At 39.5% G+C, this 12228-nt stretch overlaps 1 protein-coding gene across 1 annotated transcript; it reads right to left on the bottom strand.

Annotated features, from left to right (window-relative positions):
* Window positions 1-7151: 7151 nt before the first annotated feature.
* Window positions 7152-11170, bottom strand: LOC129762080 (uncharacterized). The gene is made up of 3 exons (XM_055760066.1): window positions 10703-11170; window positions 8806-9029; window positions 7152-8691 (listed from the first exon to the last, which is right to left on the bottom strand). The coding sequence occupies exons 1-3, from the start codon at window positions 10933-10935 to the stop codon at window positions 8276-8278; spliced, it is 873 nt and encodes a 290-aa protein (XP_055616041.1). The 5' UTR covers window positions 10936-11170; the 3' UTR covers window positions 7152-8275.
* Window positions 11171-12228: the final 1058 nt, after the last annotated feature.

Raw genomic sequence — 12228 nt, 5'->3', positions numbered from 1 at the left:
GGGGGACAGTACCGTCCGAAACTGTGTGCAGGTCGTGTCGCGCCATGCTATGAAAACTACCAACCAGAGCTGTTTGGTATGCATGGCGAATCTCCAATCGATAGTGAGTTCGACCCTCTTCGCATACTGGCCATTCCAGTTGGAGTAAAACAAAATATTTGTGCTAATACGTGCCCGAAATTAGAATTGAGAGAACGTGGAGGCATAAACCGAACGAATATAGCAGTTTTCGATTTCGGTTGCATTATGTTGTATGCTGTTACGAGGAAGCCAATTCCTCACTCTCTATGTCAATGTTATGTACATGGTGTTGTCGTCGAAGGAATTCGATGATAATTTAAAGGAGTAATAGTACTTAGTAATTAGTAGTAGTAATAAATTAAAAGGAATTATTTTAGTTGATGTTACGAGTGAACCTCAATTTCAATAAAAACGAAAGAGAATTTATATCATTAATAATCAAATTGAGGTGATGTTATACGAGGTCTGTTCAAAAAGTATCGCGAGTTTTGAATTTTCGTGGGCTATGCATATTCGATTTTTGTAATTTTTTTGTAGCGTTATATTGGTAATCCTTTTTCTCGCTTATCTCTCGGCTATTGTATGAAAATCTGAAAATATCAAAATATAAAAATCTGAAAATCTAAAAATCTAAAAATCTAAAAATCTAAAAATCTAAAAATCTAAAAATCTAAAAATCTAAAAATCTAAAAATCTAAAAATCTAAAAATCTAAAAATCTAAAAATCTAAAAATCTAAAAATCTAAAAATCTAAAAATCTAAAAATCTAAAAATCTAAAAATCTAAAAATCTAAAAATCTAAAAATCTAAAAATCTAAAAATCTAAAAATCTAAAAATCTGAAAATCTGAAAATCTGAAAATCTAAAAATTCTAAAATCTAAAAATCTAAAAATATGAAAATCTAAAAATATGAAAATTTGAATATTTAAAAATCTAAAAATCTGAAAATCTTAAAATCTGAAAATTTGAAAATCTGAAATTCTGAAAATCTGAAAATCTAAAAATCCTAAAATCAGAATTTCTATCGAATGTATCATGAGAATCCAAACTTGATTGAAGTCGCCACTTTACTGTCGAAGAAACTTAATGTTGTGCAATATAATACACTAAAACCGTCTGATACTGCAGGACTGTTGAAGGCTAACACACTCCCTATATTCGGGAAAAAAGTTCCTTCAGATTATCAGATTATTCCGGGCGAACATATATTCATTAACAAAATCAGCTCATCAGATATCATATGACGAGAAATTCATCCTTCATCAACCATTCGACACAATTCCCAAAACAATCAAACAAACTGAAAATTCCACCTGCTCCCACCGGAGAAAATATTTAAATTCATATTTAAAACAACAAACGCGATGTTTTGTTTCGCTTCGCGTGCTGTGATACGATCATACGAAGTGGCACAACATTCACAATGGTCGTATACATTCGTGTAAATAATAACTGTCATCAGAGGAATCGGAACAAGCCCCAATCAAAGCGACGAAAAAAAAGGAAATTAAAAACCATGCCCACAAAAGTCGCCATTCATTCGAAATCAAATCAAGTTCGTCTGGTGTGGATACGAGAAGTGAGAAACGGACCATCACAGGGGGACAAATCGTTTTCCAAGCTATGCGGGAGAGAAAATCTTCGGTGCGACTGGACAGTTTTATGGTACTTTATTGCCGTTTCTTCTAATTTCCATAATTTTTCGTACTGATGCCACTTCCGTCCCAGTTTTCCTTAACACAACCCACCCGTTGCCTGCATACGTGGGAAAGGATTTTTGTGAAATATTTTTTTTTTAGTTGGAATTTATACAAAATACAAAAAAAAAATATTTATGCCTCCAGAAGTCTGTACAGTAACCCGTCAGTGCAACTAGCAACTGCGAAACTCAAAGGAACAATGGGTGTGCACATGGTGACCCCTCGCTTAGCGAGAGTGAGCCCATTTATGTTGGCGTGAAAAGTGCGCTCAAAAATCGCGACAAAACAAATACACATCGGACAGTGAGCTGAGGAACGAAAGCCGGATTTTTATTGTTCCCCACTTAAAAATGCAGCGCGTGATGACGCACTTTCGGCGAGTTACCGACATCGTTGCTATCGGCGATGCGTTTTGGCTGTTAAAAAACATAAAAGCAGACATTTTTACGTGTAGCTACACAATTGCATCATTTGAGAAAAGTCATGCTAGGAATGCTGGTGGGTGGCAGAAAACCTGGCGCTTCGCCAATGAAGTGTCGACAATGAATGATAATATTGTTGTGTTATGTGTTGGTCCTACTGTTTAGTGGTGAATCGTGTCGAATAAACATAACATCGGAAATAATGCTCGCATAACTTGTATTTTAATACACGGAAAGGACAAACTTCTAAATCTATTCGAAGAAAGCATGAAGATGACTTTTGACTTTTAACAAACTTATGTAATGTACACAAATAATGATTTGTTACATAACACTTAGTCTTAAAAATCCATTATTGCTATACTTATTATGCATACGTTTCTTATTCGAAGATATTCAAAATAATCATGCAATAAATGTCGTAACGTAATCTTATTTCAACCATGCGGTCATGCCTCGGACACAACCCTTCAACTGTTTGTTCTAAGCATTTTTAAAAGCTGTGATGAAAACTCTTCCTATTCTTCATTTATATTAATGTCATCGAGCTTTCATAGCAACACGAACATAATTTATGAAAAAATTTCATATATCTGGTTGGGAATATATAAATATTCTAGTAATGCACGAAATTAAAGGCTTCATTTTAGCGAAAATGAACCAATTTAAAACAAACGTGTACCATCTTTCTAATGCTGCCTGAAGTAACGTGCTCGGTAAAACCAGGGGGATGACTAAAACGTCAAATCCCTCATATTGCCAGTGTAGCCAATATTGCTGCGGTTCACTGACATTTTGGTTCTGTCAATAACTGTTGTTTACAACTTGGCCCGGTTATATAGTCGAATAGTGGCTAACTTCAAACTCCATGTTAAATGTGAACACCTCCATGTGAAACCGAAATCTGAAAATCGCTCATGCAGTTAGAAATAAAGCAGCGCATTTTTCTTTATTTTTACTATCTCCGTGATTTCAACGATTTCAATCCTCGCAAATGATATGTTGGTAAACAAATGACGCCATATTGATTTTGATTTTGGGTAGCCTATATTCAATTGATGTCTAACCACTGGGTAAAACAGGAACATTTTCTTTAGATTTCTATCTGACGATCCTGCCACCTAGCGTCATATTGTAAAATGTCATCTCAATTCTGCCACTTGTGTAGTGTTTACATTCCGAATCTCACCCGCGATGACAGATGTACTGTGCTGACGTTTGTTGGCGATAACCATTTAGGGAGGCAAATTATTCACTATCAGATTTGCAGGCCCGAAGACTGTTTGAAAATGTCCAAACGTTGAATGAAAATTTCTACTTCATGTTATTTGATTACTTGAAATATGGCGTCCTTTATTTATTTATTTATTTATTTGGCATGTACAGACTACAGTGTTCATAATGATACGAATATGTACTTCTAATCAATTCTAGGAACAGTTGTTTGAATGTAAGACGTGAAATGTTAATGTTGAACACCATCGAAACTGCATTGAATTCACTCTGAAGACTGGCTAGTGCTGTGTAGGGAAGCCGCGGGTAATACGGACAGTGGGGGTAATATGGACAGGTGATTCGAAAAAAATTGTACTTTTCTGTTTTAATTTCAGTAAAAAACATTGAAAAACACTTTTTTGTAAAACATTTGGCCATTTAGGTAGAGAAACAGTATATTAAATTGCAAGAAACTGCATCAAAATTTTGGGTAACACGAGTTTCCAAAGATATAGTTGAAGTTCTTCTTAACATGTCCGTTTTACTTCCATTTCCCCTACATGCAATAATTCGTCCGAAGGATGGTCCACAGGAAAGTGATTCTTCGCAACCGTCGAGGTGGTACATTCAGATTTAGATTATTTAAAATTTCAGGAGAATCAAGACGACCAGTTTAGACGGCGCGAGTGGTTGTGTGGTTGCGTAACAGCCTCACAATCCGATCGGCCTGAGTTCAAGCCCAGCTGGCGTCGTTGGGATTTTCTGAGCCGAAAAATCTCTGGTTACGCCTTCCTTCGGAGGGGAAGTAAAAGAAGTTGGCCCGGCTCATGAGTTGTTGAGTCTGATAGGTAGGAACAGGTGGAGTCGCCTCCCTGATGTCGGTGATTGGCACTGAAGTGGCGGAAATAGGCCGACGAAAAATAAGCGAAGATTAAAAATAGGTGACAAGTGAGTGTATCCGCTACAAACATAGATTTCGCAATCGTTCTTCTGCACTGCAGAGAATCCAGAATCGGCCGAACTAGAGTACAATATAGAGACTTGAGACAATATACGTCCGTAAAGGTTTTTGAATCCCGCGTCATAAATCCCAAGATTCTAGATGCTTTATTTACAACGTACGACACATGTTCTTTGAACGACAGTCTCGAATCCAAGAACACTTCAAGATTTTTGACCTTCATAACTCGTCGAATGGGGACACCAGAGAGTACGTATTCGAACGTTATCGGTTTTTTCTTCCTAGAGAAGGTTATCATGAAGCATTTCAATGGATTCATGATCATACAGTTCGTGGCGCACCTTTCGGCTACAATATCTAGTTGAAGAAACCGACAGTCGGCTAATTCAAATCATCCGCAAATGAAACACGAAGTTCTTCTAGTGCCAAGCAAATATCGTTAAAATAGATTAGGAAGATCATAGGTCCGAGGTGACTTACATGAGGAATACCAGAAGTTTGAGAAGAAACGTTGGAACTGATATCATCGACCCCCCCTCTCTAGGGGGAGCTGCCACACAAATGAAACACATATTTCTGCATAACTCGAGAACTAATAAAGCAAATGGAATCAAACTTAGCATACAGACACAAACTTCTGCATTAATCGAGAATTAGTCAAGCAAACAGAACCAAATTTGGCATGTGGAGGTTTTAGGAGCCAACAAACGTTTCTTAAGTGGTTTGACATTCCTCCCCCTCTAACTCTGGAGGAAAATTCGAAAAATTCAATTCGAATGTGTCCTACAATAACATTGTTGTGGAGCCGATCTGGCGTGGAGGTAACATCCATACTTCTCACGCTCAAGATCACGAGTTCAATTCTCACTCCCGACATTCTTCCAAAATGGAAGGTAAAAGTGACGAACCAGCCAGAAGCGTTGAAAGTCACTATAATACAGAAAAAAAAACAAAAAAAAAATAACATTGTTAGTCCATTTGATGTTTGCGGTAACGAAATTGATCTTCGTTCGGAAGTGGAAATGGATTTTAATGTGATAAAACGCACTCCTATATCGTCTTCTATCTATATAAAAACATTGTAAGGGGTTGTATTTAGGACACGACCGCATATTTTCAACGTAGAACTACGCAATTATATTATGCAATTCACTTGTTTACCACTTCGAATATTATTTTAGAGTGCATCGAATTTTTTGTAATAGATTATATTCTTCGTTACACATACATTTGATGAACGTGTAAGTTTGATACGATCCTAGGCTTACCAAAATATCTGAAGGGAAGAATTCTCAAACGATCATTGTATTTTACATTTCCCTCTGAAATTATTGCACATCTCATGTTTACGTATATCTATATATATATATATATATATATATATATATATATATATATATATATATATATATATATATATATATATATATATATATATATATATATATATATATATATATATATATATATATATATATATATATATATATATATATATATATATTCCAGTTTTCAAGAATTTAAACCGTTTAGAGATTAGCGAATACTAATGTATAGCATATCAAACAAATCTTAGAGAATTTCCGATTCGATTGGTATGCAAATCATGAGAATTCGTTCACAGTGAAAATAGTTATTAACGTTAACTTTATTTCATAAGAATGTGACCTGTTTCCTGATTTGGCACCCTTCCTGAAAGACGTAGTTCAACGTCAAAAAATGGATCGCCGAATGTGTTGGTAAGAGCAAAACTCGAGAAAGGAATTGTCCGATTTAGGTCTGTCTTCATTCTATCATATTTTGTGCATCAAACATTTATTCCATGTAACGGATAAACATGTTATTTGCAAGTGAATGAAAAATCTTGCACGAGAATTGTGTCTGAACATAATTTGATATTATAATGTCGATTTTTGGTGGAAGTACTTAAATTTTATAGTAAAAAATACTTTTAAACAGTAGATTTGAAGATCAATCAATGAATAATTCTGCGATTGGACCTATGAACGTGCGCTTACTAAGAAAACGTGGATGTGATAACGAAAAATAAATATTGGGCTGGACGAAGTTTGCCGGGTCAGCTAGTAATATAAATATATGTTTTTTTTTTTCGAGTGTAGTACAAAATGCGACTACTTTCTAGTCGATTTTCTGATTATTTTCTATGCATACAATAAGTATCTTTGGGAGCTGGGACTGACACTAATATTGTACAAACGTTCTTGATGCGGGCTGAATGGAAAGCGCAGCAAGAAAAAATCGGGACTCAACGTTTTAATGCGATAGACGTCGTGTTCCATTAGGCCAACGCCAAACTTCACATCTCTTTGAAAACACAACACATTATTCTGGAGTCTGGCGGGAAGGTGCAATCTCATCAGATAAACTAAGCGGATATTGCAGATTATCACAAATACACAAAATATTCCAAGGGCAAAAACTTCGACGCTATGGGCAGCATCAAAATTACCTTGAACAGTTTTCGACGAGGAAGCAAACATATTCTGGGAAGGTTTAATTTTTTTGGTGCATGAAAGACGACAGAACATTGTGAAGCTAATTTGTGAATATATAATTGAGTAAATGTATGTCTGATGATGATGAATTTGTTTTCACAAATATCGGCACGAACTTTTCGAACAACTCAATATGAGCCTGATTTCTTCCTGATTTTTATTTTTATTCTTCCCGATTTTTCCGAATTATAGTTGACAACCCTGTTTTTAAGGGATTCATGATTTATTGATAAAAAAATATAATACAACAACAAAAACATGGATAATATTTTTGTTTTCTTTCGGATATAGCAAACGAAACGCAGAAAATTAATCTCACTTTCCTCGAATCAACTCCTCTTGGGGACTTTATTTATACTTCACTTGAAATGAAAGAAAAACAAAACAATATACTGACTATTGACACTTTTCCTCTTATCGGACGAAAAACATCAATACAATGAGTGGTATTCTATACAGTCGAGGATAAAGTGGTGTGTGTGTGTGTGTGTTTTTTTTTTGTTTTGTGTGGGTGCTATTGGCGGCGGATTGTTTCGTTGTTTTGTATCTACTTCGTTTTGTTTCTTCTCACCTTCTTCCTTTTGAGCTAATAATTACATCATAAATTAAATAAATTAATTACACGTTCGTTCTCCTACTCGCATTTGTTCGCAGATCTCTCCTCATGTTTGCAGAATAAATTAAACTTAACCACTAATAAAACACTAGGAGCTTGAGAAGGCAGCAGCAAGACAGCATCAGTTCAAGGGTGTATAGGAAGAAAGGTCAAGGCGTTGAACGTCCCAGATAGGGGGAGAAAGGATAGCGATGGAAACGGGACATAGCTCGACAGAATCTTTTGATCGTGGAGTTTGGTATATATCTCTGCAGCGGTGCGTCTGTGTGTGTGTGTGTGTATGTACAAATAGGTGGCTTACCAATCATTGCAAGCTAATGTGTTGTACGTCTGTTTCTTGTTCAATTAACTTCGGCGGGTTGATGATTCTTTTTCTCTCTCTCTCAGCCGAGTGATAGTCGGATAGTCGAATTGGAGGTAAAGTTTGGAGAGATAGAGAGGTGAGAGTGGCTGATTTGTCGGTGCTGTCAGGTGTGGAAGAAATATTTGTGGGAGCGAAGGCTGATGCGGCGCCTTTCGGTGAATCATTTGCGTCACCATCCACTGTGGCATTTAATTGCTGTAATCAGTGGTTGGTGCACTCGAGTGGGGCCATATTCCGACTAGTTTTTTACACTCGTCAACGATAGGTCTCGCTTTCTGACTCTCGCATGAAATTATTTAGATTTAGGTTTGCTGAGACAGGTGGTTGGGTAAAGGACCCAGGATAAACACCAAAAATAGGCGTGCGAAGACGACAGGTTGAAAGTTTATCTAGAGTAGTGTGGGAAGTTGGAGCTTCTTAGTCTAGTATGGTATCGTTTGGCGGTGTTAGCGGGGTTGTTTACGATTTTGGGGCCTGTGCGTTGTAGGCGAGGTCCTGAGCGGTATCGTAGCTTCGGGCATAAGGATACTGAGCACCTCCCTGGTTCCATCCGCTAGCACCACCACCGGATGCCCATCCGGAGCCACCGGCACCGGAGGCACCTCCAGCCAAGGCAGCGGATCCCAGAGCTCCGGCACCAGCAGCAGCACCTCCAACAGCCTTCGACAGCAGTCCCAGTGTGGATGCACCTTCAACGGCTCCGCCAACGAATTTCTTGACGGCCAAGATAACGGCTAGCACAAGAGCAATCTTGGAGACGAACAGGGCCTTCAGGGCAAGCAGTGCGACTCCACCGAGGAGCAGTGGCATCAGAGCGAACAGTTTGCCTCCGATGGCCAGAACCAATGGGCCAAGGATCTTCTTCAGCTTCTTGCCTGTAATTGGAGTGCGCCGGAAGACAGAAACAAAGGAAAACCCCAAATAGAATCATGCGCATATGCAGAGAGTCGAGTCGGTTAGTAGAACTGGGTTAGTTCGATGATACGGACCTTTCTTCAGCAGTCTACCTTCTTCGATAGAGCGAGCGATGGTTTCGGAGGCTTCCTCCGGCAGCTTGAACTGGATCGAGCGAGCGGCGAACAGACGCTTGGCGGAATCAATGGCCATGTCGAACAGGACATCGCTCTTGTCCTCGGCGTTGGTCTGCAGGGTGCTGATGATTTCATTCTCAGAGACTGATTTGCCCATACGGTCAACAGGAGCCGAAGGATCTCTGAAAAAGATTCGAAGCGATGACGTTTGATTAGATTATATGCTCTCGTTTGTTTCACTTTTCGAAGTAGGACAACAAATCACTCGTTCAACTTTCGATCGTCATAAAGTTCCTTCCTTTATGCAGCCCCCCCCCCCAAAAAAAAAACCACAATCACACAGAACCGGTTCATTGACTGTGGCACGATCGGGTCGAGAAAGTAGGCTTTCATCTATTTAGCACTGTCCAAATTGTGCGCGTTTTTCGAGAGTAATAGCCAATTTCGGAACCCGCGCGATACACGCGAATGTAGTTTTGATTTCGCGGGCGCAAAACCAATGTGTACAATTTCAATCACCGGATACTCGTAACGCAAACACGAGATCGCGGCGCGATATTTTTCAGCGCTAATTCGGAGGCTGAACACCCTGGCTGAGCAAGTGACTTAATGTGGGTCAGCGCAATCAGATTGGCGGCACAGTCTAGAAAGCGATGCTGTTTGTATTTTCGAGAGCATTTGAGATCGACATATTTACATAAACAAACGGAGCGAAACTCGGCGCCAAAATGAACGCGTAATACGAATCACTTTCCGAATGTGGGAAGCAAGCATTTTTGACGGAATCGTTTACATATGCATAGTGCTCGTTTACAAGGGCTTACCAACCGAGATGGAGATGCTATGCTTGCGATTACCGAATCATTCATTGGGTAACCAATTTTGCTATTTTCTGATGAAAATTGTGAGTTCTTTTCTGTGCTGAGTTTGACGGTTCGTGAAAATCCGTTTCGAGGCGTGAACGAAGCCATTTCGATCTATGAAATTGGCCTATTAAAAACGGTTGGCCGCTAATGGACATTTAACGCGTTCTCAAATTGGCGGATGTGAACCGTGGAAATTACTTATGGAAGGAAATATGAATTAGTGGGAGATTTTCTTCTAAGTCATTGAACTTTGACAAAGATCATCGATAGTATCGATCTGTTGAAGGTGATGATCGGTAGATGTTTTCTTGAGACACGATAGGTCGTTTTCAATCTTAATTATGATGGAGACCAGCAGAATAGCAATTCAACCGTGATTTTTTTTACGGTGACTTCAACTACCCCAGACGGCGAACTCGACTAAACCCAAACATAATTAAATCTCTACGAAAACAATCAAAAGGATTTCCATCATCATTTAAGATCTCAGCAAAGAAAAAAAATCCTAAGTTCAACCGTTCAACCTCAGCGGGTTCATCTCTGCGAACCCGTTGAATACCTTTCGCACAATTGCTTCAAATTAGCAGCAGCTACTCCACGGCACACAACAGCTCGAATTAAAACGCAAAACCTTTAGCGCCTCGTTTTTCAGAGATCGGATCGAAACACGCCCCCAGAAAGGGGCGAAAATAACGCCTCCAAGATATTCACCACGCATGCTTAATGAGACGGAACAATGGGGCGTACAACACGAACCGTATCATAAGCACCGACACTTTTTTGTTTGCACTTGCGCAATCTGCTGCAATCCGTCGTAATTGCGAAGGGATCATTTTTTTAACTTCTTCTCGCCACTGAAGGGCTGAGAAAGTCTGACTGTCCTATTGTTGCATAACACCGCGCTTGAAACTGATTTCACTTGCATCGCATTATCGCATTGTTTTCCTCCCCCGGTTATTATTGCCATGTGTAAAAACAAAAAAAATCACCTTGAGAAGGTAACACCAGGCACGATTTCAATGTTGCTGGCACGGGCGGCTCGGTTCAGGGCCGTAATTCCTTTCACTGCGAAACAGGTGCCCATTTCGTCGGATTCCAAACAACTGCCGAAGTACTTGAGGGCCATGTTCAGGGCAGTTCCAGAGGTCGAAGATTCCTCAGCAGGGGCCGGGGCAGCCAGCGCACAGGCCACCAGGACCGCGGATATGATGAACACTTTCATGATTTGAGATTTTTTGTTGTTGTTGTTATTAGTTCACACTTCACTCGGGATACCCGATACTCGAATGTTCTTGCCAGAAGAAAGCACACTTAACGTTGAACTAAACAGAACTTTTCACGCACTCGCTCTTGGGCTGCTGTGTCTGCTGAGTTCGTTATACTTCAACGATCGTTAATGAATTGTACTCCTATCCCAATATTGTAACCCCTTATATAGCACCAACAAAAAATTGCTTCTTTAAACAACGAGATGATGATAAATTGTAATACCAAGATATTATGTTAAATAATTTTTATATCGGCAAACACACGCCCGAACAAAAAAGAGCGAGAGCGAGTCGTTGAACCGCCGTTGGGAAAATGAGAAAGAAAGCACCGAAAAAAGCGACCGAATATCTCTCGCATCTCTCTTGGCCAGAGACGCAAAGGAAAAAGAAATGCCCCAACACCTGCAGCCCCAACCAAGGTAACAACAAAACGTGCGCCGGCGCGAGATGCTGACATCTGAGATGGCTCGTTACACACTCGCACTTGCACTCGCGCACTCTTAACTCTCACTCTCCCTTGCTTCGAATCTCAAAATTTACCACACACAGACGCCTCCATATCTCGAGAGTGTGCTAACGAGATGAAGGAGGCTGTCTTTCCTCAGTCTTCAGCGGTGCCGTTTCGGTAAGGACGACAGCCCGAGGGTCCGGCTTGTCGCGTCGTGTGAAAAAGTGAGAAACGAAGCGGCCCTCTTCCTCCGCCAGCAGCTGATGATTTCAGCAGTCAATAAGCCGATTGTGTAAGAGTGGTGATGTGCATATGACGATCGACCCAACACTCATCGGCTAACGGGTAAGTTAATCCTCGATCCTATCGGCAGGATTGGAAGAATTCAAGCTAACGAAACTAACGGTGTTATTTTCACTGTGTTGAACTAGAATTCACGTTGACGGCATTGATCTTCCGTATTACGAATTGGGGGAGTGAGCATGACAATACAAAAATTGGGTCTAACGATAATTATATTTTAGAATGGTACGTTTTGGTGAGAATATCTGAAAATTTATGGAAAATAGTTTAGATTAGGGTCAGGACAACGTACTTCAAGTAAGGTATACCGGGGCAAGTTAGAACGGAAACCATAATTTTTACTCGGAATGATGGATTGACGCAATATATTTTTTTCAGTCAACAATATCTTTCAACCCACCTCATGACAACCATTACCAGAACCTTAACGCAATCCGCGGCTCGTGAAATCAAAACAAACATTTTGCGTGCTGACTCGATCGACCCGAAAACACTG

This window comes from Toxorhynchites rutilus, chromosome 1 (genome assembly GCF_029784135.1).
Source record: "Toxorhynchites rutilus septentrionalis strain SRP chromosome 1, ASM2978413v1, whole genome shotgun sequence".
Taxonomy (NCBI): domain Eukaryota; kingdom Metazoa; phylum Arthropoda; class Insecta; order Diptera; family Culicidae; genus Toxorhynchites; species Toxorhynchites rutilus.
Note: the sequence above shows the minus strand (reverse complement) of the source record. Positions and strands in the feature narration are given on the sequence as shown.

What these genes read in the sequence shown, in the direction of transcription:
- LOC129762080 (XM_055760066.1), bottom strand. Translation starts at nt 10,935, where the DNA reads ATGAAAGTGTTCATCATATCCGCGGTCCTGGTGGCCTGTGCGCTGGCT. An exon ending in CCTGGTGTTACCTTCTCAAG is followed by an intron (nt 9,030 to 10,702) that starts GTGATTTTTTTT and finishes AATCTTTTTCAG; the next exon opens with AGATCCTTCGGCTCCTGTTG. An exon ending in AGGTAGACTGCTGAAGAAAG is followed by an intron (nt 8,692 to 8,805) that starts GTCCGTATCATC and finishes CTCCAATTACAG; the next exon opens with GCAAGAAGCTGAAGAAGATC.